The sequence below is a fragment of the Aureobasidium namibiae genome (assembly GCF_000721765.1).
Source record: "Aureobasidium namibiae CBS 147.97 unplaced genomic scaffold scaffold_16, whole genome shotgun sequence".
In the NCBI taxonomy this organism is placed as follows: domain Eukaryota; kingdom Fungi; phylum Ascomycota; class Dothideomycetes; order Dothideales; family Saccotheciaceae; genus Aureobasidium; species Aureobasidium namibiae.
In genome coordinates, this window is record NW_013581193.1 from 379,433 (window position 1) to 402,869 (window position 23,437).

General features: G+C 50.4%; 12 protein-coding genes across 12 annotated transcripts; 7 read left to right on the top strand and 5 right to left on the bottom strand.

Annotated features, from left to right (window-relative positions):
* Positions 1 to 237: 237 nt before the first annotated feature.
* On the top strand, positions 238 to 1,140 carry M436DRAFT_16088 (uncharacterized protein; the record flags this gene model as incomplete). The annotated part of the gene is made up of 1 exon (XM_013569044.1): positions 238 to 1,140. A coding segment is annotated over one exon (903 nt), but the record flags the coding sequence as incomplete, so codon positions are not given.
* A 728-nt stretch (positions 1,141 to 1,868) lies between these two features.
* On the top strand, positions 1,869 to 2,567 carry M436DRAFT_53580 (uncharacterized protein; the record flags this gene model as incomplete). The annotated part of the gene is made up of 1 exon (XM_013569102.1): positions 1,869 to 2,567. The coding sequence occupies one exon, from the start codon at positions 1,869 to 1,871 to the stop codon at positions 2,565 to 2,567; it is 699 nt and encodes a 232-aa protein (XP_013424556.1).
* Positions 2,568 to 3,098: 531 nt separating this feature from the next.
* M436DRAFT_75293 (nucleotide-diphospho-sugar transferase) lies at positions 3,099 to 4,555 on the top strand (the record flags this gene model as incomplete). Its single annotated transcript, XM_013569258.1, has 2 exons — positions 3,099 to 3,190; positions 3,247 to 4,555. The coding sequence occupies 2 exons, from the start codon at positions 3,099 to 3,101 to the stop codon at positions 4,553 to 4,555; spliced, it is 1,401 nt and encodes a 466-aa protein (XP_013424712.1).
* Positions 4,556 to 5,924: 1,369 nt separating this feature from the next.
* Positions 5,925 to 7,569, bottom strand: M436DRAFT_53803 (MFS transporter; the record flags this gene model as incomplete). The annotated part of the gene is made up of 5 exons (XM_013569148.1): positions 5,925 to 6,499; positions 6,554 to 6,832; positions 6,885 to 7,055; positions 7,109 to 7,273; positions 7,323 to 7,569. 5 exons carry the CDS (start codon positions 7,567 to 7,569, stop codon positions 5,925 to 5,927), a joined length of 1,437 nt encoding a protein of 478 aa, XP_013424602.1.
* Positions 7,570 to 8,701: 1,132 nt separating this feature from the next.
* On the top strand, positions 8,702 to 9,274 carry M436DRAFT_53283 (uncharacterized protein; the record flags this gene model as incomplete). Its single annotated transcript, XM_013569047.1, has 1 exon — positions 8,702 to 9,274. The coding sequence occupies one exon, from the start codon at positions 8,702 to 8,704 to the stop codon at positions 9,272 to 9,274; it is 573 nt and encodes a 190-aa protein (XP_013424501.1).
* A 937-nt stretch (positions 9,275 to 10,211) lies between these two features.
* On the bottom strand, positions 10,212 to 11,468 carry M436DRAFT_53454 (uncharacterized protein; the record flags this gene model as incomplete). The annotated part of the gene is made up of 1 exon (XM_013569080.1): positions 10,212 to 11,468. One exon carries the CDS (start codon positions 11,466 to 11,468, stop codon positions 10,212 to 10,214), a length of 1,257 nt encoding a protein of 418 aa, XP_013424534.1.
* A 220-nt stretch (positions 11,469 to 11,688) lies between these two features.
* M436DRAFT_53302 (CobW domain protein) lies at positions 11,689 to 13,775 on the bottom strand (the record flags this gene model as incomplete). Its single annotated transcript, XM_013569051.1, has 6 exons — positions 11,689 to 12,224; positions 12,351 to 12,559; positions 12,611 to 12,888; positions 12,936 to 13,143; positions 13,199 to 13,587; positions 13,641 to 13,775. The coding sequence occupies 6 exons, from the start codon at positions 13,773 to 13,775 to the stop codon at positions 11,689 to 11,691; spliced, it is 1,755 nt and encodes a 584-aa protein (XP_013424505.1).
* A 1,569-nt stretch (positions 13,776 to 15,344) lies between these two features.
* Positions 15,345 to 15,979, top strand: M436DRAFT_84557 (uncharacterized protein; the record flags this gene model as incomplete). Its single annotated transcript, XM_013569259.1, has 2 exons — positions 15,345 to 15,396; positions 15,447 to 15,979. 2 exons carry the CDS (start codon positions 15,345 to 15,347, stop codon positions 15,977 to 15,979), a joined length of 585 nt encoding a protein of 194 aa, XP_013424713.1.
* A 1,563-nt stretch (positions 15,980 to 17,542) lies between these two features.
* On the top strand, positions 17,543 to 18,883 carry M436DRAFT_84558 (putative polygalacturonase 2; the record flags this gene model as incomplete). The annotated part of the gene is made up of 5 exons (XM_013569260.1): positions 17,543 to 17,930; positions 17,988 to 18,039; positions 18,094 to 18,215; positions 18,273 to 18,362; positions 18,420 to 18,883. 5 exons carry the CDS (start codon positions 17,543 to 17,545, stop codon positions 18,881 to 18,883), a joined length of 1,116 nt encoding a protein of 371 aa, XP_013424714.1.
* Positions 18,884 to 19,650: 767 nt separating this feature from the next.
* On the top strand, positions 19,651 to 21,432 carry M436DRAFT_75305 (uncharacterized protein; the record flags this gene model as incomplete). Its single annotated transcript, XM_013569261.1, has 4 exons — positions 19,651 to 19,830; positions 19,909 to 20,245; positions 20,319 to 20,787; positions 20,952 to 21,432. The coding sequence occupies 4 exons, from the start codon at positions 19,651 to 19,653 to the stop codon at positions 21,430 to 21,432; spliced, it is 1,467 nt and encodes a 488-aa protein (XP_013424715.1).
* Positions 21,433 to 21,605: 173 nt separating this feature from the next.
* M436DRAFT_84560 (uncharacterized protein) lies at positions 21,606 to 22,109 on the bottom strand (the record flags this gene model as incomplete). Its single annotated transcript, XM_013569262.1, has 3 exons — positions 21,606 to 21,707; positions 21,760 to 21,780; positions 21,828 to 22,109. The coding sequence occupies 3 exons, from the start codon at positions 22,107 to 22,109 to the stop codon at positions 21,606 to 21,608; spliced, it is 405 nt and encodes a 134-aa protein (XP_013424716.1).
* Positions 22,110 to 22,418: 309 nt separating this feature from the next.
* On the bottom strand, positions 22,419 to 22,736 carry M436DRAFT_66377 (uncharacterized protein; the record flags this gene model as incomplete). The annotated part of the gene is made up of 1 exon (XM_013569198.1): positions 22,419 to 22,736. One exon carries the CDS (start codon positions 22,734 to 22,736, stop codon positions 22,419 to 22,421), a length of 318 nt encoding a protein of 105 aa, XP_013424652.1.
* Positions 22,737 to 23,437: the final 701 nt, after the last annotated feature.

Sequence of the window (23,437 nt, forward strand, 5' to 3'; positions counted from 1 at the left end):
ACGCTCGAGAAACGGCCCACACTGCAGCGAAGCGCCTCGACAAGTCAAAGTCAAAGCACTCCCAGCCACCACCACAAAGCCATTGACAAAGACAAAGACAAAGACAAGGACAAGAAACAACATCGTCGCACTTCGTCCTTCCTAGGCTCCATCTTCCGACCCTCGGTCCCTGCGCCGCTTCCCGTCTCGTCGCCCGCACCCCCACGAGTCCGCACCGCCGAATGCCTGACATGCGGCTCCGACGACGTGCCTGTCACTCGATCCGCCAAGTTACCATGCGGCCACCGAATGTGTAATTCATGTCTTCGCCGCATCTTCACCATGTCTATCAAGGACCCTGTCCACATGCCCCCCAAATGCTGCAACCAAGACCATATCCCTCTGAAACACGTCGACCACCTCTTCGACGATAAGTTCAAGATCTTGTGGAATACAAAGTACCAAGAGTATACAACCAAGGACCGCTTATACTGTCCTGCAAAGGGCTGCGGCCAATGGATCAAGCCTTCCAATATGCACAAGCTCCAAGGTCGCAAGTACGGTCGCTGTCCTAGATGTAAGACAAAGGTGTGCACCCTGTGCAACAACAAGCTACATACCAGCGGCGAGTGTCCCAAAGATCCAGAAACTAAGAGACTTGTCGACTTGGCCAAAGAGAAAGGATGGCAACGCTGCTACAGCTGCAAGGCCATGGTCGAGCTCAAGGAGGGCTGCAATCATATGACGTGCCGTTGCGGTTCAGACTTCTGCATGCTCTGTGCCAGCCCTTGGAAGACTTGCGAATGTCCTTGGTTCAATAACGTCGACGTCCTTGATCAAGACCGCCTGAACCACATGCGCGTTCCCGAAGCCGTCGCAAACATGCCTCGCCACGACAGGCACGATAGAAACGAACCTAATGACAGAAACGACCGACACGAACCACGTAGAAGCCATTCTAGAAACCCGCCTATGACCTACCAGCAAGAACTTGATGCACGAAGGCGTCAGGAGCGTGCCGATGAAGCACTGGCTCGCCGTCTGTCCACCACTAACTTTTCCGAACGGCCCCTGCCCGACCGTCCCCGGCCCCGCCGACGTGACACCGTGACCGAGGAAGTCTTTGGAAACCGCGGTGATCACTTCCTCAATGATAATTACGTTTCGAGCACATCCCGCATCAACGCCAGCGTTATCGGCGACGCTGCTTTTGCTCGCCGTGGTGAGCGCGAGAGTGGTCGCAGATCGAGACGCCAATCCACATCTATGTTTGACAACGACCCTGGCATTGCGATGAACGCATTTGGTACTGAAAGCATGCTTGGCCTGGCCCCGCCGCCACCACCTGCCCAGCCTCCTGTAAGACGACCAAGCTTGAGGCAGCGACTCGGCAGTATCAGCAGCCAGAACGGCCGTGACCGAATTGGTGGATGGCTGAACAGACTCGGCTGATACGAATTATTTCCTTACGATGAACACGATATTGCCTGTTCACACTCACGACTTTGCTAGATACCCGATTCGTTAATGACACGTTATTTTCCTCTTTCACCTTGATGTTCAGAGTATTCTCATCATGATGTCAGCAGAGCTGATAGAGATTAAGATCACTCGCAGGCTTTCCCACATGACGACGTTCGTTATGTTCACTGACTCTTCAGCCAAGCACGACACATACCCGAAGGATTGCCAAGATGGAGTCCGGACCACAAATCCGCAAGATCAAGTCGATACAGACAAAAGATCGTCAAAGGATTGTAGAACGAAACAAATGTACGTAAGGACCGAGGAACACTTGCAAGACGGATAGCTCCCAGGCGCCATATATAAGAACTACAGATACGCAAGGTAGGACTCTTATAGACAAACGGCCTGATTAGCAATCCACAATGTCGAATTCAACCTCTATAAGCGACAACCCAGCCGACAGATGTCCAAGAATCACTGGATGGAGGGTCCCTCGCGCATGGAGTGACTCGGCATCCTCGAACTTCACTCAAGCCGCCTGCGCTGTCCCAGCATGCAACGACTTTCCATCCACACTGGCTGATTGCTGCGGACGTTCAAGCAATGACCTTGAATACTTTAACACCACCATTGGTCCCTATGCCTCTTGCGCACTTGCCGACAGCACAAATCCCGACACCTACCGAGCATTCCAATCCTGTCTAGCAGACAAAGAGGTCGCCTTCTTCAAGTGCAACAGTCAGGAAAGAGAAAATACCAACGACGAGTGTGGACGCGGAATCTTGCCAGCTCCCATCAACAACACTGATTGGCCAAACATGCAGATATGCAGTCTATCGGCATCGGTGAATGCTACCAGAGCCATGAAGAATTGTTGCTCGAACTACGACAGTGACTTTCTCGTTTTCAAAGACGGATGTCAGGTTGGCTGTGTGTCCAACTCGACCAACGGCACTTTCTCAGACTGTATCACAGATACCTTCAAGGATTATCAGGGAGTCATTTGTACTACCAATGATGGTAGAGAAAATCCCAATAATAGTGCTGGCACTCGGGCTTTGCCATCTCTTTCTGGCCTCTTCACAATTCTGATGTTGAGCTCGTTGATGTTGATGCTTTAGGAGAGGTGTATGTGGTTTGGAAGGGTGTACGAGTAGAAGTAGAAGATAGATCTTTCGAAGTTACACAAGGTTCGGGGTTCGGTGAAATACTGATCCGAAGCTATTTTCGTGGGAATGCATGTGCCAAGGGTTCAAGGGACCATGGTCGATCGCATCCTAGATCAAATGCAAAACAACAACTCCGCTCTTCTTGCATATTCGATGCATACCTTGCTTCAATGACTGATTTGTCTTTATTAAAAGACTTCTCTACACCATGGCAAGCATTCATCGTAGTCGCACCTCCACAATCTCCAGGTTCACCGGCTCTATCGGAACAGATACGGGGAGATACGAACAAAGGGGCGCGGCTGCCAAACCCGATTCGGGCTTAGACAACCTGTCCAAGAAACCTTGGCCAGCGGCTTTCGTGGCATGCATACGACAACAATTTGTTGACGCCGGACTCTCTTCTGTTTTTGTGATGCGTCATGCACAGAGTCCTTCTCTACACATTGAAACTCCTCCCTTGATCATGCATGAATAATTCTGATGCCGCGATTCCAAAATATTCGGCTTTTGGGAGTTGGTCTCCTGGTATTGTTGACTTATGTTTGTTGGGATAGTGTCAAGGAGGCCTTCGGGTATGTGTTGAGTGGTTGTTTCGCCTCCTGACGTGCCACTGATGTTTCGAAAGCAGTCACCATGGTTCTGTCACAAATGAGAACTTTTTTGCTTTTGGCAGTGACATTTACAAATCGCTAAAGGAAAATTCACCCGGTGAAGTCGATATACAACGAACTGGACAAGCGGCTGCCGTGGTCTTTTGGACCACCAATGCAGAGACAACCAGACCGGATCTCCTCAATCTCACTTCCAAGGATGTCACCACCATGCGGTTCGCTCACAATGCGTATTTACAATCTGCCAGACATATCAGTCTCCCTTTCCAGAAACGCTCTTCAGGAATTGTTTCTGCGGCTGCTGGAAAGTATCTCCCGGTCTTCGTCATATCGTTGAGAATGCTACGGAGAACCGGATCACAACTTCCAGTTGAACTTTTTGTCGACACCGAGGCAGAGTTGAACTCGCACACTTGTCAAACACTTCTTCCCAGCATGAATGCTCATTGTCTCCGATTGGAAAGCCGTCTGGGAGGATGGGCAAAGTACCTTGCGAGCTTCCAAGTCAAAGTCTTTGCAATTCTAGCTTCCTCATTCGAGAATGTGCTGTTCTTGGATGCTGACGCTTTCGTAACTAAAGATCCTGCTCACGTCTTTACGCATGAGCCATTCTCTTCGACCGGTCTTGTCACTTGGCCTGACTTTTGGGCATCGTCTGCTTCAGCGCATCTCTACGAGATTGTTGATCAGCCTGTACCAGCTGTGAACGCACTCGCCTCTACAGAGTCCGGGCAGCTGTTGGTGTCCAAATCCAAACATGCATTGACGCTCCTATTGTCAGCCTATTACAATTACTATGGCCCTGACAAGTACTATCCACTCATGAGTCAAGGGGGTCCCGGAGAAGGCGACAAAGACTCCTTCGTTCTTGCTGCTCGAGTAGCCAAAGCACCCTTTCACCAGGTGAAAAAGTGCGTCGACACGATAGGCTATTACGAGCATGGCGATTATCACGGAGGCGCGATGTTGCAATACGATCCGACTCAAGATTCTACCTCAACAGCCGCCAGTGTCTCCACAATGGAGATACCGCCAGACGCATTCTCCGTACATCACAACATCCCCAAATACGATCCAGTCCAGCTTTTCGATATGGGTGTATTAGTGGATGCAAAGACGGGTATACCGCATCGACTGATTGGCACTAAGGACGAGACTTTGAAGAGATTCGGAAGAGATATCGAGGCAGAGCTTTGGGAAGAGATTGAGTATGTGTCTTGTCAGCTTGGAGAGCAGATTGTAGGGTGGAAAACAATACCTACGTCGCAAGATGAAGTTGGGACTTGCGATAGGGTTCGGTGGTATAGGAAGGAAGTGTTTGTATAGGAGATTGAATGTGTTAATGAGAATATGTCTTGCTTATACCATCATCAGGATCGTCGTTAATATTGTCGAAAAACACACGGGATTGACAGCATCGTCGCTCCGTATGCTAGAGTCGGGAATGCTACGCACCTTCCGCAACGTTCCATATCAATGTTCTCATTACGCAAAGGCACGAAGATCTTCAGACCAGAGCTGTATCCATAGAGAGCTTCGATTACATCACATCTCCGTGGACACCACCCTGTTTCTCGAGATCACTGTGCTTCCATATACCACACTCGCGTTCCAATGAATTCGCTATACAAAAGCACAAAGATTTCCAGATTGTAGTTGTACCCGAATGAGAGTGCAAAGCATATCAAATCTCGATGGATGTTCCCTCTTTTGTCGACACCACTGAGGGTAAGCCTCACTAATCACTCATGGTACGTCTTTCTGGTAACTTCCTCCTGAGCACAAGCTGACACGGCCCTCCAGTATTACTACAGGCCGATACACGAGACAAGTAATGCGCCTGACGATTCGACTGCCAACTTGAAGCTGGAGACTGCAGTCAGACAGCAGGTCACTACCATCCAGGGTCACACCAGAACTGGTCAGGCGAGCCGGAAGCTCAAGCGCCTCTCCAAGGCGATGCTCAAAGTTCTGGAAGAGATTGAAGACCAATAAGAGGATGAAGAAAACGAGGAGAATTGGGAGAACCCGGATGGAGATTCGGAGGATGACGATTCTGGAGACGACAGCGGCGAAGGCGGAGGAGATGATGACGAAGAAGATGGAGACACGATTGCTGTGCGAAGTCACGAACGTCGACGTCCTCTAGCTCTGGTTGAGACAGTCAAGATCTTGGATGTGACACTTTGCCAGGCTGATCAAGCTTGGTGGCTGACCAAGCTGGTCACCATCTTCGCGTCCCGAGGCATCGAGCCGGAGCACATGGAGGATCTTCAGCAGTTGTTGCTCGATCTTTTCCCTGGCTCGCGTGACCAGGGGCCCGCTATCCTCGTAGCTCAGTGGAGAAGCTTCAAGGAGCGCTTCGCGAAGCTACACCCTTGTCCACTGACAATCCGTTCCCAAAGTTTACCAGGCAGATGGTCACTTGTCTAAAATCGGAGGCCAGCGAAGGAATGGCACAGACTTCCAATCTGATCGAGCACACTGAACTAGCTGGCAGACTGACGAAGGCACTGGTCGTCCTCCAGGACCGCCGCAGCTCAGCCTAACAATGCCTACCTAGGATGGTACGAGTATCGATGGATCTCAAGGATCCCATTACAAGACTTTGGTCCAAGCAAAAGAGAGGCAGAAAAAGTATCGTGAATTTGGTTGTGTTGGCTAGAAGAGAACTACTTGGAAAACATATCAAGCTCTACAGCAAGAATCTGAACCCCTTCTTTGCAGCCTCTCCTGGTACACCCTGGCCAGCAGAAACTGCACCCTCCACATGCTCGCCTCTATCCAACTTCTTGTTCAATCTCATCAAGATAGTTCTCAAAGTGAACGCCATAATGATTGCCATGACGGCCGTAGCGCAGTTCACGCTCATCGCGACCACATATCTAGGCCCCGCAGAGCTAGGATACATGTACGATGCGTAGATACTGCTGGCGTTGGAGATAGCGTTGATGCCAGCAAGAGCAGCGGCACGCTTGGCGGGAGGACGAGGGATGGTGTTGCTGATCCAGGCGAGGGCGACGACGTAGCCAGTGTAGACGCCAGGCACCATCAGCATCATAGCTACGTAGCGGGGCGCGGTGGAGGTCGTGCAGGCGGCAAGGATGAATGCGGCGACGGCGAAGCAGAGAGGGATGGTGATATGGAAGAAGCGTTCGCCGGTGCGATCCGCGTGGATGGCATTGCAGAAGGCGGTGATGACGGCCAGACAGTAGGGTGGTGCGGTAAGACACAGACTGATGATCTTGCTGTAGCCCAATGTTTGTACCACTGCATCGTGGTTAGCAACATATTTCAGCTTGAAAAACACATCTCATATCGTACCTGTTGGGAAGAAGTTGGTGACGGAGCCACTGGCGACAATGCCAAACAGCAATGCCATGAGAACATATGTCTTGATGTCTGTAAAGGCCAACTTGAAGCCGTGCCAGAAGGATTGTCCTTCACTGCTGACCCAATCGTCCATACCGATATCCTCTTGGAGTCTCCAGGTAGCAAGTTGGCGCTGTTCCTCCGAGAGCCACTTGGTGGTACGGGGGAAATTGGGGAGGATGAAGAAGGCGATGAAAGCAACTCCGATGGTGATGGCACCTTCGAGAATGACTATGGGCAGTCAGTATGTGTGGACATGGAACCAGTTCTGCAAGATACTTACAAAGCCAACGCCATGCCGAGAGTCCAAGATGTCCCTGCATACCATCCAGGATACCTGCGGCGATGAGACCGGAGAACGCGCCGGAGATTAACGAGCCGGAGTAGAGCACAGCGGAGCGGAACGCAAGCTCCTTGCGTGTGTACCAAGAAGACAGGAAGAATAGGCAGCCAGCTTGACTATCGTTAGCATTATCAACGACCCAAGCTTTGACAGTCTCAACTCACGGAAATAGGCAGCTTCAACGAAACCCAATACGAAACGGACCGCTACAAGTCCTCCGAAGCTCTGAACAGCAGCGGTGCAGGTAGAGATGACACCCCATACGCACATGACTGCCGGAAGATAGAGAGCGGGTTTACCAATCTTATTCAGGAACAAGTTGGAAGGAACTGGGATTGTTAGCACAAACATATAAAGTGCCATCGCAGTCAGGCTTACTTTGCATCAATAGGTAGCCGACAAACAGAATCGAGACACTGGTCTCGTATTGTGAAGATGTCAGGGCCAAGTCGGTCTCCAATCCAGCCAATCGTGCCGAAGCAATGTTGTTTCGATCCAAGTAGTTTAAGATATACATGATAACGAGCATTGGCATAAGTCTGAAATCAATCTTCCGGACAAGGACTTTCTCTGCATGGGCGCGTTCCTCTGGCGACATGTTGCGGACAAGTTCAGGGGCTTCCATTCGTGTCAATCCTTGGGTGTGTGCAGTCTCCACTCGATCGATCATGTCGACAGCGGCCTTTTCGTCGTATATTTCGTCCGAGCGGCGGTCTCCATAGTTCGGAGTCGTGAAGACGTTGTGGCTCATGATGAGTTCAATCAAGAAGGGCTGAGAAGTGGTCCCAAAATATCCTTAAAGTTAGGGGGGAGTAGCAGTCTTAGCACAAAGATAATGAGGAGGAGGAGAAAAGTAAGGAAGGTCGGACAAGTATATGGATAAAAAAGAGGATCGCCAATACTTTGTACAGCTGATCGGCGGGCAAAGCACATGGTCGTGACATGGGCCACAACTTGACAAGTTGATGTTCATCTCGGACTTCTCACCTGTGACTTGTCCCTTGATTGCCGCTTTCACTGAATTGGCAACCCGATGCAACTGTTCCCTGCCTCTCCACATTATCGTCTCTGGGGACCCCATAAGATTGGTTGCAAGATGGGGTGATGTGCCGTTAGAGCCGCTATTTTCGAGGCGTGAACAAGCTCCACAAGAAGTCTTGCATAGCCTAAATTGGCATGCTTGATGCAACCTCCAAGCACGCCGAAGCATGCGTCAACGGCGCTTGCCTCCAACTCAAGTACGAATCACAGCAAAGCGGAAGCAGAGCTGAGTTGAAGAAAGGAAGTCCTCGATGTCGATCTTTTTGGGGTAGCGAAGGTGGAGGAGGCGGACAAAGAGGGAAGGTCTGCCGAGACTGATGTCACCGACACCGGCGTTCTCAACGACAGCATTGATCTGCAGTCGTTGGATATTTCCTTAATCGCGTCCAACATCGACGTCTTCCTGTCTACACACTCCAGAAGTGAAATTCAGAAGCGGGCAACCACACTCTTCTCACTGACCACGCGAAGCCAATCAAAGAGAGACGTAACAAACCTCACGGTAGACAGCGACGACCACAGCTCTGGTCGATCAAACTCGGGCAAAGTTTGTCGCGAAGACGACGCGTGAAGGATTTTGTGTGACGAGTCATGCCTCAGGGCGATGAGCACATCAGCCAGGCAGCAGACCTGCCTGGTGCCTTGAAGACATGGATTTATAACAACTGATTCTCGATCAAGAACTAAGCAAGCTAGCGATATTCGATTTTCTAGACATGGCTTCAACTAGAGAACTCGCAGACACTCTACCATTCAACTCTCCGGATGACGGCACCACTACAGTTGATTCCCAGCATAGCGAGTTTGCAGCATACTCTCTGATCTCCCTTGATCAGGATGGCCAACAACGCTTTGTCAATGACTTGAACACTGGCGATATGACAACAAATCGATGCATTCTCGCGACCCAGCCAGACTTTTCTGGCCGTACGCTCCGAGACATCTACGACTACCACATCGACGCCAGCAAAGAGGACAACAAAATGCACCCGCAATTCTTCATCGTAGCCGACCAAGCCGATTGGCACACCAAGGGAGTCCTTGTTGTCTGTCTCTTCGTCGAGAGAGATCTCAACCGTTATGAGGATCCTGATCACGATTACGAATTCACGGTCGGAGTTCTACGTTGCGGTATCGACATGGCGGATTGTATCTGTTGCAATCTCGACATTGCAAATGTGAGCTTCGCTGAATACAAGGAGGAAGAAGAGCAAGACTGGGATGGCGAAGATGTCTACACGAACAAGCGTTACTTCAAGTACCATTACAAGACGGGCGAGTTGAACTAGTCAGAGACTTCAAGGGGGGCCGTACAATCCACCTCGCGTTCTTGTAGGACCAGTCTAAAGCTTCCATGAGCACACCTTCGTCCTTGAATCCAGTCATAACGAGGATCAATCTTCCGATCCTCTCAGCAGCAACAGACTCAACCGGCGCGTAAGAATATGTACGGCATGCATTGAGGCTGAAAGCCAGTGGAATTTGACGATGCATTGGCGCATGTTCGTAACGAGCTGCTGCGCCATACCTTGCGTCTCCCAGTCCATCCATGAGGATCGTGGATTCTCTTTGATCACACTTTCACCTTTATGCAACTTCATGGTCTGTACGTCTTTCCAGAGCCTTACGGAAACAGAACCCACACGAGCTCCTACAGGCATTGTAACATGAGTTCTTTGTCTCCAAGCGCGCTCCCTTTCAACTTCTGAACACACCCATTGTTCGGGAGAGCCTGTTGTCTTGGAGGGCTTTGACGGCCAAACAAGCCCATTGTCACGAAAACGAATCCTTTGAACACCAGAACAAAGAGCCCCCTCGAAAACTTCTCTATATATAGCAGGACACCATCAACATTTATCCAGATCCAACACTTCCAACCAACAGCACACAATCACTACCACACACACAATTAACATGTGCAACAAGAACACCTCTATCACCACTGTCGACACTGTTCTCGGTGGTCGCTTTGCCAACACTCCAAGATGTCGCGGTTGTGGACTGCCATGTGTTTTTGCTCCATACTCCCCTGATCTTATCTACTACTGCTACCACTGCAGGCGCTGGTACCCTTACTAACTGCAACCTGTAGGTAGGTCTGAATCTTACTGATATCTGGCGTTCGATGGTAAGTTTTGATTTTCATTAGCGATCTCAAAACAAAAATCCTTTTTTTTCTTTTCTAACAATCTGTAATTTACGTCTATATTAATACTTATGTAGGCACTAGATCGATGAGCAACAACATGAATGTGAATCTTTCTGCATCCAACCAAACATTTGTAGACCATACAGACCCATAGCCAGAGCCACAAGACCAGTAACAGTCTGGCCGCATGCTGTGACGAAAGCCATCACAAGACGAAACTTCTGGCCAGGCTTATGCCCCTTGAACTGATTACGCCGCAGGAACAACTGCAAAGACACAACCATAAGATAAGCAAATCCACCAAATACGCCTCCATCAAGGAATTGTGGCATCGTTCGTGGTCGGCCAAGAATCAACCTGCGAAAACCCAGGCAGGAAGTCAGGTAGTTGGACACGAAGAAGAGGGAAATCCATACACCTAGCAAGGATAAAGGAACGAGCACGCAGGAGCGGTCGAACCCTTGGGTGCCGGTATAAACTTGGGAGACGAATGCTTCTAGATGTTGCGCAAGAGTCTGGCCCGGTCGAGATGTGGTTCGCCAACTGTCTACTCCGTCTCGTAGTAGCAACAAGCCGAAGGTGATCAGCAGATGTGGAGACGACCCCATCCAAGAAAATCGATACAAGGTTTTGGCTGCGACTGCTTGATAGTCACGAACCAGGTAGACCAACAACAAAGAGACGCTCAAGATGTGAAGATGGACGTTGGAGGAGCGTGGTGTCGTATTCTCCGTAGCTGAAGAGGCAACTTCGTCCGACTTTTCCGCTCGAGAATTCGAAGCTTCGGTAATCTTTTGATTCGCTGCCGGGCGTTCTGGAAGAACAGAGAAGATTCCGAGCATTGCAATGCAAACTGAAGAAGTAATGCCAGTCAGTCCAGAGCGTAACATGGGAAACAGTGATCGTAATGCCATCCCGCCCCACGAAGCTCCGAGGGCGAACAAATCGCTTCTATGCCATTCATGACAACGGAAGTAGTCGATCGCAAACTCAGCCATGGTGATGGCAACTTGAATGACACAAATGTTGATGGAGTCTGTTTCGGACCTTTCCATGTTCCAGAGCTTGACGGATGTGAAGCTGTGATATGCGATTGGCATTGCGGCGTTGACAATCTGTGAAGTCCAAGTCGAGTCCTCTTGAAGTTTGATATCAGTCTTATCGAGAGGCAAAGATACCTTCATATCCTTGCTTTTATGTGGTTTATCGCCGTATTTGCGACGAGCCAGAATTTGCTCCCAGTTGAATACAACAGAGATGATATACGCCAATGCTACACCGGCGGGCAGCAAAGGCGCAATATACAACAATTGAGCGCGGAGATCTAGTGACATTCTATCAAGAGGTGTTTCGAGATATGTCGCCAGGGAACCAGAGCAACAAGTTTGTGGAAACAATCTTTCTTACACAGAGCCATAATCCAAATTCGGATGACGTCCCGGAAGTCGGCACTTTCGAAGGATTCTAAGCTTAACCTAATAGTTATTCCCACATTCGAGTCAAGTTCAAGCGATGCTTTGAGTGCGAACTAGTCGCGGTGACAATCTCATGTTCTCAGTGATGATGGTGACCAGCGTGGTCATGACCGTCACCTTCTTCCTCGTCGAGTGGGTTGTTCCACTCCTCCCAACCATCATCAAAGTTTCTGCATAGCAAGTCCTCTCTCTGCTCACTCGTGAGGTTCTTCCTCTTCATAATCCTCTCCCACTTCATCATTTCCGCATCGTTCAAGAGGCAACCATCAAAGAGCTCCGTGATAGCCTTGACATCGATGCCCTCACCAATGAAAACAATCTCCTGTCGCCGATCACCCCATTCACCCTCAAAGTCTTTCTTGATCAGGTCTGTGACATCTTGACTGGGTGAAGGCCATTGTTCTTCCGGTACCACGGCGAACCAGTTGAGCCCACCAGACACGGTGAGCATGGCGCCAGCCTGCGACCAGTCACCACTGACATAGGGCCGGGTAGCTAGCCAGATGAATCCTTTGGAGCGTAGGAGAGGCTTGAAGACTGGATGGGCTTTCTTGTTGGCCAGACGGGTTGGGAGATCGAGATCTGGGTACTTGGTGTCGAGCGCTTCCTGCTCGTCTGAACCGACGGAGGTGGCGTCGGTCTCGGAGGCCGATTTCAGGCTCGAAGAGTCTGAGGAGTGTGCGGCGGAGTCTGAATGGGCTGTCCTGCTGCGCAGAGCCATTTGACTTTCGTTCTCATTACTTTCGGATTCGCCAAGTCGGTCTTGCGCTGCGTTCTCTTCGTCTTGGTTGTCCTCTGCATCGTTCTCGCTCTCTTCTTCTTGCTCTTCGTCTTCTTCTTCGTCCTCATCCTGGGGTTCTAGAATAACGAATTTGTCATGAACAAGCTCATACAGACGACCAGGCGAAAACGGGCGTCTTGCTCGGTACACGAAGCTGTTGATGCCGTATCTAATGCAACGTCAGCCACCCAAAAGTTTGGTACCTAATGTGGATACTTACTCGAGTGTTTCGGGCTTGGGCGTCATGACGGTGCGGCCGTGGTTGTCGATCATGGACATTTCATTGATGCTCTTCAACCACCCAGAGCTCTTGATCGAGGTCTCTTCGCTATACATACCAGTCGCAATGATCTCTCTGACGGCCAGAGGCTTGACGCCATAGGGGTTTTCGGATTGTTTCGAGACTCGGAGGCTGGTTTCGATGACCTTGGCTCCAGGATTCATCGTTTTGAGAAGACCGCGAACGCGCGCAAGTACGTCGTCGTTGATCATGTCAATCTGAGAGGGGTCAATGGCATGTCAGATTGCTTTGTCGAGTCACTTACCTTATTGACGATGATCACATCAGCGAACTCGATTTGGTCGATCATCAGATCGCTGACAGTTCGTTGGTCTTCCGGCGTCTCCACCTCTGACTGGAAACGTTCGTGCAGGAGCTGTATAGTCTCAAATTCCTCAAAGAACCTGAAGCCATCTACGACTGTGACTGTCGTGTCAAGTTTGGCGACCTTGTTCAGACCACCGTTTTGCGCGCTTACAACTTTGTAAGACTAGAATTCAGAAGCCGAAAGTCACAGACAACACTTACATCTCGTTGAATACCTTCTTCTCCTCTTCGTCGAATTGATCGAGCGCTCCATCGGCTCCCATCATGGCCTCAGTAAAGTCGGTGGTGAAACTCTCTGCTACCTGTTGGGGCTCGCTGATACCGGTGCTCTCAATGAGCACATAGTCGTATTCACCAGCTTTGGCCATCTTCGCCAGCTCAATAACGAAGTCGCCACGGAGTGTACAACAGATGCAGCCGTTCTGCATGGCGATCATCTTCTCTGCTTCTCGGCCCTTCTTCTTACCGTCTGCTACGATGATACCTTGGTCCACATTAACAGCGGCCATGTCGTTGACGATCATTGCAATCTTCAGTCCATGATCTTTGGAGTTGAGGATGTAGCTGAGAAGTGTTGTTTTGCCGCTGCCCTGGTATAGAGTCAGATGGTTCTGCTGATGTTGCAATGATATTCAGAACGTACCAAGAATCCCGACAACAGCGTGATGGGGAGAGTCTTAAATGGTGATGCTTCTTTGACTTGTTGTGCCATTTTCGTGTGCTTGCTCTTCTTCTTCGAGGACGCCTGCTGTGAGTTCTGCTTTCGTTTGAGAGCCATGATGTTGAAAGGATGCAAAAATCGGTTGTTATAAATGCTGACCTTTGTGGAAACTCTGGTGACCACCTTGATGATTTCTGCTAGTCTGTGATTGGCCACTTACCTTCATCCTGGGCCACAGTCGAGCTGGGATGTTCACCTTGATGGACGGCATAGCGTCTGTGCACGTAGTTCGACAGGCCCAAAGTCGTAAAGTTCCAGGTCAAGAGGAGAGATGAGTGGTCAGCAAGACACTCAACTCGACAGACTTGTCGCGTGCGCCGGCGCGACGTGACTGTTGAGGAAAGAGACACTACTGGCTCCACAGTACCTTGATGGCGATGTCCCACGCAAAGTTTGTGGCCGCTTCCTCGTAAAGACTGTTCCTACATATTCCCGCTTCCTTATCGGTGCCTCAATGTTGACGTTGATGTTGAGAAGATGATTTGGGAAGTCGCGTTGTAGGGTGATTCGGCACTGCCGGGCGGTCAAGCGAAGAATGTCGCTTCTTTCGTACACGACTTCTTGTCCTGCTCTCGTCATCCTGTTCGTTGAACTTGCAAGGTCGAGTCACTCGCCGTCGAGAGCGCTTGTCTATATCTTCGCAGTTGTCTTTTCAGGTCGCCACGATGTGATCATACACCGCTTGGTTGAAAAACACGTGTCGCAATGGCAAGGACTTGTTCTTGAGGATTGATTCTGACGGGGCACAACCCGAGACAGTCGGAGATATTCGTCCTTGATATCAGATGCATTCTGATGAGCGCTGCTTGTGGTCGTTTTTTCGTTCCATGACGTCTGGCCAACAATGCATCTGAAGATACATCGGGCTGTAATTGGTACGAGTTGTCTCTTGTGAGGAGGCTTGCCATGGGCCATGACTGGAACATGGCCGACTGATGTCCGTAGCGCCCAAGACCTGGTCGTGAGAGCTCTTGTGTCAACTCCCCATCAAAGCAATAGATGGGTCTGTCCTTCATGTGGTGGTAGAAGGTCCAGCAGGCTTTTGCCTGGAGGTCGCTTGATCGCCCGTGAATCTGCCAACACACTTTTGATCAAGCGCTATTAGTAGCATGTGCAGTCATAAGACTTCGGTGGCAGTCCTGGCCTCTTAAAAAGGTCTCTTACTTGCATCTCCAGGCCATTCTTTGTGGCAGGCCTTTGGATATGATGGGTCAAGTCATTGATCGTAGAGCTTGCACCAAATTCTTTGCAGTGCTCAACGCCATTCTGACCTGTGCCGGCTGGCTATCTCTTCGTCGAATCGAGCTGGTAGGTACGAAGATCGATAGAGCGAATACTTCAGGTCAGCCGCTGGACACCGTCCGGGAGGAGCGAGCTTTACTGGACCCAAGCGCACTCCAAACCAATTTTGACAGGACTCTGCGCCAATCTGAGCATTTCCAGCGCTGCGAGAAGTGATACTGTTGGCGCTACGGCTCATCTTCAGTTCAATCGTTCGCGCAAACCAACTGAGATCTCGACCGCCAAATTGCCTCTCTTACCTTCGCGCAACTCTCACCAACCGTTTACCATCATCAACCCATTCTTCTTCGCTTTACCAAGCCATCCCATCAACCAGAATTCACGATGAAGCTCTTTGCTATCTTCGCCTTTGCTCTGGCTGCTCTGTTCGGCACAGGTAACACAAAGATCTATCAGTTGTGGTCAAGCACCTACTGACAGCACTAGTTTGTGCCCAGAACATCACTCAATCTACAACTACTGCTACCGTGACCAAGACGGTCTTCCACACTGTGACCACCTCGGTCAACCTCGCCACTCTGCCCGGCTCTGCTTCCAGTTGTGCTGCCGCTTCCGATGTTGCTTTTTCTGATGAGCTGAAGAGCGTCTACGTCCAGACCATCGAACTTACCTCCACTATCTTCTCCACTGAAGTCGATGGTGTTGTCATCACCTCTCTGAGCACTGTGATTGCGCCTGTCACGTCTACCGCCGTTGCCACTGCCACTGCCACTACAGTCTTGACAGACTTTGAAGAAGTCACCTCGACCAACACCAAGCAGATCAGTACCACGGTCACTACCACCTCGGTCGTTGTTTCGGTCACGACCTCTGCCGCCGCAACTTCAACCTCTATCGAACAGCAGATCGCACAGATGTGGGGTCCGAGCGGAGGTGCGCGTCTGGTCGTTGGCAATTGGTTGGTCTTCAATTTGGTTCTCTTGAGCTTTGTTCACTATCTGTTTTTCGCTCACTGGTAGGAGCTTCTCAGGCTAGGGAAGGCGCGTTCGGGTGCGGTAGAACTGCACAAATCGTGTATAATAGCCCCTCGGTGAAGTGGAAATGAAGATTTATACCTTGTCTTCATCTCGTATCTTGACAAAACATCCACCTGAAAAATGCAAAGTCATGTTGTGATTTGCACTAGTGTTCAGTGAAAGCCCGTCGAAAAGTGTTGGCAATCAGACTTCTCTGGTGTTTCCCACAAATCGAAAGACACCTTGCATTTCCATACTGTACTTGAGAAAACGCCTAACGACTCTAAGAGACCAGACTGTTGTCACTCTCTTCCTTTCGATATGTCATAGACATGCATCTAGATCGACGCACCATGCTTCCAAGACTTGGGGCACTTTCCACGGAGAGTCATTATTCCATCAACTCTCTGGACACGTCTCCGGTTTGTACTTGACTTTACGTTTGAATAGCTGCTGTTTCTCTCTGGGTGCTGCAAGGAGAGTTCGTAGATTCAGCGGATAGACTTCGAGATTATAGTCGAACCAGGCAGGCCATTCTCCGACTCGTGGAAAATAGCGAGTTCCTTCGCCAAATGAGTACACCCTCCGCCTAATTGAAGAATTACACCATTGACAGTTCAGTATACGGCCTTAGACGTTAGGGTGCATACCACGATCGGCAGACGATCACAAGGACGGAAACGGCTTCATATGCAGCCGCGACTTTCCAATTGAAGGAAGCGAAGCAAAGGCCCAGGGCTCAGAAAGTCAGCAAATACGATTCGAAAGCCCTGAGGGTCATTGCTTCAGAATGTACAGGATGCAATTCGAGGGCGGTTACGAGAATATGATATGTCCTTAGCCACTGAGGCTCTCGATGCCACGCACGCCTCATCTCCACAGTAGGCGTCTCACTATACCACAAACATGAGACGACCAGGCCAGGGCTCATACGCTCCACGCGACAGGCTTGTCCGACATGCTTAGCGAGGCTTGGTGTGATTGGCGTGTGCATTGACAGAAGAGTCCCGCGTGGTACAAATTGATTTGTCCACTCCCCGGACGTTTTCCCCCACATTGTTGGACGCACCGTGCAGACAATGGCTCCGGCTGAATGCCTCGAAGCAATTCTCGGACTCGTTCTTGCCCCCTCCTTGTTTCACCATCGTCCGCCGTCCAGAAACCTTGACAGCTTCTGCCGATGGAAAGGGCCTTCTACAGAGGAGATCACATCGCTATATTGCTCCAAACAGTCTAGGCTGAGCTCATGGCTTTCGCCATTGGACGGAAAAATCGACCAAGTCATCTATAGCCTTTCGCGCTATGTTGACGATGTTGCTGAGCTGACGAGGTCGCGAGTCTCGAGACCGAGCGAGATGACACGACAGGGCAGACTCAATGTTAGCGAAACGAGACGGTATAGGGCAAGCAATTCGCACGTAAAGTAGTAGGTATAAGTATCGAGGTGACCTCCAGAGCTCATCTGGGTCAAGCAACACACATCAACTTCCTCAAGCCGGTCTTGAAGTACTATTCTCACCAATCTTTCGTTTCTCAACAACTATCCAACTACTACAATCGTTCATCATGCACTTCTCTTCTCTCGTCGCAGCTGCTGCCATTGGCGGTGCTGCCATGGTCTCCGCTGCTCCCGCAGCATCGCCCATCGACAAGCGCGCCACAACCTGCACCTTCAGCGGTTCCAGCGGCGCTGCATCTGCCACTCAATCCAAGGCTGCCTGCGCCACTATCGTCCTTAACAATGTCGCTGTTCCTGCCGGTACCACTCTCGACCTGACTGGTCTGAAGACTGGTACCCACGTCATCTTCCAGGGCACCACTACCTTCGGCTACAAGGAGTGGGCAGGTCCTCTTGTCAGTGTCTCCGGTACTTCCATCACTGTTACTGGTGCCTCTGGCAGTGTCCTCGATGGCGACGGTGCTCGCTGGTGGGACGGCAAAGGCTCGAACGGAGGTAAGACCAAACCAAGATGAAATTCTTCTAGCTCAACCATACTGACTAAACCAAAAGGCAAGACGAAGCCCAAGTTCTTCTACGCTCACAGCTTGACCACTTCGTCCATGTAAAAACACTTGACGGTGCACTTCAAAACAATCAATTGCTGACCAAACTATAGCAACGGACTTACCATCAAGAACTCTCCTGTCCAGACCTTCTCCATTAACGGAGCCAAGACCTTGACCATGGACAGCATCACCATTGACGGCGCCGCCGGTGATAGCCTCGGACACAACACCGGTATGCCTTACCATCTACCTCAGACCAAGTCAGGAACAGTCTTCTGACATGATATAGATGCCTTCGATATCGGAAGCTCGACCAGTGTTACCATCACCAATGCCGTCGTTCACAACCAGGACGATTGTGTTGCCATCAACTCTGGCTGTGAGTATCCGACCATTCGTTTCTCGTCTTGAAAACACCGCTGACAACTGGTTTCAGCTGACATCACCTTCTCCGGCGGCTCTTGCACTGGCGGTCACGGTCTTTCTGTCGGTTCCGTTGGCGGCCGCGACGACAACACTGTCAGTAACGTCCACTTCACCAACAACAAGGTCATCAACAGCGACAACGGTATCCGTATCAAGACTGTCTCTGGCGCCACCGGTGCCGTTTCTGGTGTCACATACAGCGGCAACACTCTTTCCGGCATCAAGAAGTACGGCATTGTCATTGAGCAGGACTATGAGAACGGTTCCCCAACAGGCACACCCACCGCTGGCGTCCCCATTACTGGTTTGACCATGACCAAGAACACTGGAACTGTTGCCAGCTCTGCCACCGATATCTACATCCTCTGTGCTAAGGGTGCTTGCTCCAACTGGACTTGGAGCGGTAACTCCATCACTGGTGGTAAGAAGTCCACCGCTTGCTCGAACATCCCCAGCGGTGGCGCTTCCTGCTAGATATAGTAACCGGGGATGCACATGTGCGTAGCTTGGTAGTTTACTGTAAAGAGGAGAGCATCGAGGGGCGGACGACGGCTCTATCGATCTTTTGTTTTCTTTTCGTACAAATCTTGATCGAGCATTTTTTTCGTTAGCATTTGGAGAAAGCATAATCACAATCCACGTCGTCTCCCAAAATTTCACTTTGCCCTCACTTGTGCTAGTCCTTTTGCTCGAGACTCGTCCATGACCGGATCTTCCACATATCATTCCGTTTAGCTCTGCGTCCTCACCCGACACCAACATCGCGACTCAGTATCAACCATCTTCCACAGAGACACCATCACCATGGGTGCCACCTCTATCGCCACACAGCGCTCTGATGCAGAGAACAACTACATCGCTCCCCACATCCGCGCCTACGACATCCTCATCACTCGCGCCACAGACTTCCTGGCCGCCAAAGACATTGCTTCTTCCCAGCGCGTGGCCCGTCTCCTTCTACGCAGCCCTGGTCTCTGCCGCGCGCACCAGATGACTTGTTATGAGATGCTTTCCCACTGTCACAGACACGAGAACGGCGTGTAAGTCATATCCTTTCTCCCTTCTTCTGCTATCACCACTGACAGACAAACAGCTACAACACAGCTCAAGCATTGAGCGTGCAGTCCTTCGAGAAAGGCGCTGTGAAAGTGGTCAGCATCCCACCACGCTCCTCGCGCTCCTCTCGCTGCCCTGGTGGCCCACAGGCCCCTCACACTCCTCGCCCATCTAGCAAGTCTGGCATGCCTATCAAGCCCAGTATGAAACGCGTCCCCAGTACCCCTATCAAGAAGGACGATGTGTGGATCACTTCACCCTCAAAGCCACCTACTCGCGCCCCCAAGACTGTCAAGCGCGTTACCTTTGCAGAGCCCTTCAAACCAATCAAGGACACTGTCAAGGAGAACATGAAGAAGGCCAAGGTTGGTAAGCTATTCCCTGAGCTCAAGGCCATATTCGAGCGTCAATGAGTGTTGGGCTGAAACACAAGGTAATACAAGTACACCTTTCCACCCTCCAGACGCTCAGCTCTCGCAGATCTCACCAACAGCCGCGTTGGCGTGGGTGGTGCATCAGTAAAAGGTCTCGCAGAACGCGCTCGTGGTAGCGACAAGTACAAGTGTCTCCCGGACAAACAGAACGTTCTGGATTTGCAGTTCAGGACTTTCTCTACTCCCACTGGCTTCACTGTCGAGGATATTGAAGCTCTAGGCAACTTTCCAGATTATGCTACCTTGGGTGGTGTTCCTTTGCCTGCAGCATATACCAATTTCGACATTGAGACCGCACTGCCGAGACCCTACCGACCATTTCGCTGGGAGTACCATCAGACAATGTGTAAGGCATCCTCCCTCCTCCTCCCCTTGCTTCATCCCGTATCTACACAAACGACTAACGTAACTTTGACAAGCATATAAAAAGCTCGAACCAGATTGGTGGCTCGAACTCGACAAGACTTATACCCAACGCATCAAACAACGACAAGATCTCTACGTCAAGCACGGCTCAGATATCCTACAAGCATTGCCGGGATCCGAGATCGCATGTAAAGAGCTCATGGAAATATGCTTACAGTTCCTCTGCGCTCGCTACCCTTCTTACTTCTTCATCGATAAGCAGACTCTACACTTCCATAATGGCATCTTGAACACCAAGACGAATTTGAGGGAAGTAGATCCGTTGGTGGTGTTGTTGAATAATGTGCCTGAGGACTTTGCTATCGTGCTTAGGGATCCTAAGACTGGGTATTATAGCTTTAGGGCCGGTGTGGTATGCAGTTCTATTGGATGGACTGTGGGGAGTAAGATCGGAATGAACCTCAAGGATATTCACACCCCGGTACCGGACTATAAAGAGAAAATGGAGTTCTCGATGGACAGGTGAGATCTCATTTCCCCTTTCTCCCTTTCATGTTCCTCTTGATCCCCCTTATCTCTTTCTCCTTCCTCCTTTATCTGTTCAATTACACTCCCACTTTTCCTTCGACAGCAAAGGAAGACACAAGAAGAAAATTAACATCAAGCGTCTTTCCAAAAAACAACAGATTCTTTGCCAAATTCCCCACCGACAAACCAATCCAACGCGGCTCCTGGGGCCTGGAAATCGACACTCCGCTCTTCATGCCCCCTGGCTCCCCCACTCTCGCTCTGCATACCTCTCAATCTCCTGCTCTGTCAGTCTCCTCGATCAATCTCCGCGTGGATTGGCAAACCCTACGCCGCCTCCCTCTCTCTGGCGCCATATGCTTCAACTTCAAATGCGTATTTACTCCCCTCTCGGAGTTTGAAGACGAAAAGGGAATTCCAGGATTGGTGAGGAAAGTGCTTAGTGACGGGAAGAAATCGCTTTTGGAGTACAAGGGTACGTGGCATGTTGAGCATGTTGCTCTTCCTGAATTAGAGAGGATGGAGAAAGAACAGGAGAAACGGGGCTTGATTGAAGAGGGATGGGTGCCACGGACATTGGACGAGTATCCTTATTTTGAGGGGTGGGAGGAGAAGTGGCATAGGCAGCAGGGATTCTGAGTAGATCAAGCCAGACTGATGAAGTAATGCTGATGCTGCTTTCGTCTTGGCCAGCTCGAGTGCCGGTGCATCATTCATTCACGACGACGAAAACGAAGAAAGAGATGTTTGAATTCGAGCGAACAACAGTGGTGTTTGATTGGTGACATTGTGCTACTTTGGTCCTTCTCATTTTACATTCCACCTGAGACAACGTGAAGTTGCATCCCTGCTCTCTTTTTCCGGTTGATGCAAAACATGGTAGCGTCGATGCGTAGGCGTATGTCGGACAAGCGCTAGTTACAGGTCAGTGGTGATCTTGTCAGTACACGTTATGCCTGTAATTACCTTGTTCAGGCGTCTCGTTGTCTTAGACGTGACAGTAGGCGATGTCAGCAAAGATCTTAGGAGCGGACCAGGCTGTCCGAGGCGGTTTCGCGATCGAGGGCCCACATCAAGATGACCAGCATCAGAAGGGGGCAACCGATGCGCATTTGGATCGAAGATGCGCGGAGAGAGATGATGATGCTGGCGATGGATGGAAACATCAAGTAGGTCATGAGACTCATGCTGCCGAGGAAGATCTTGAGTTGATTGACACGAGCATAGATCAACACGAGCGAGGTAAAGATCTTGTAGGTTGTCTCTGGTCCAATGTGCTGGAAGGAGAGGCGAGTGATGGTCTCGAAGGCGTTCATGATGGTAGTGGTTGAGGAATTGGTATGTAAAGAACGAAGTGGTGATTGATTGGAGAGAAGAGAACTGGGGCTTGTGGAAAGCAGATGGTTGTCTCGAAGCACTGAGGAAGTCATAGAATGCGCAGCTTATTGGTGCGCAGAGGCAGATCAGGGTCCAGACTGGAAGTGAAGACAACTCGGCTTTGGGTGGCGCTGATCTAAGATGATTTGCAGGCCCTTCATTGGTTGATTCTTCTTCTGTAGTAAGAATGTACGTCTACTGGTCAGACCAGTCAATAGCACGATACATGTAACATGGTTGGCCCCTGCTCATTCGTCGGCACCTTCTGCGATGGTCATGATAATTGCTCTCGCCATCTGCACATCGAGGATGGTGATCATCAGGTGAATGATATCCCAAGGACCAGACTCGGCTCCAAGATCGGCGGTACAGGCGGCCACATAGCTAGCATCGAACATGGCGTGCATTGTGGTCATGAAAGCAAATCCGAAGAGCCAGATATCGTCGGGCGAGATGTGTACACTAACAATGCCAGACGTGAAGGTGAACCAGAGGGCCAAACGAGCCGCAAGGATAGTGAGACGAAGAATAGGTACTACGCAGCAGGACAAGCTCAACGGGGACATCGTTGTGATGACGCGCGTGTTGTTACTTCTCGACAACTTCGTGGTGAGATTCTCAGCGCATCGATGGCTGACAAGCGGTTCGGGCTACTGTCGAGAGGGATGTTGGGAAGGGGTCAGTCATTGTTTGAACCACATGCGGATTGCTGAGTCGTCTGTATTCGAGACTGAGAATCGGGTGAGCATGAGACTGTGTTGTAGAAATAGTCGCTTGAGCTCTCTGCAAGGTTTTCGGATGGAGTAGAGGCAAGTAAATGTCAAGGGTTCGTCAATCGATTCGTACTTACTGTTTCCTATGGCACACGTCTTGTCAGGACAGGAAGGGACCACCACTCTACCACATTCGTAGTGCGACGACTGTTTGGGAACCTCGATTGGGTTCGTCCAACCATTGCGACTACGACACCTCTTCCCTGTTCAGATAACGGTAATAACCTGGAAAACATGCTGTATTCACATCAAGAAACCTTAATGACTGCCGCTGTCCCAAGTCGGATCATACCGGCGAAGGCTGATCGTCGCTGTCGTCGCAGGACCTCTGAACCTCTGCACATCGTCTTGGCTTGCGGACATTGAGGAGACGCCCCTCTGAGACTGGGACATCTTGTCTGTGTTTTGATGATGAGAAGTCAGACACGCGTTCTGGCAAGAGGGAGATGAGGCTTGAGGCCGACGCGAAATGAGGCCATGTCAGAATCATGACA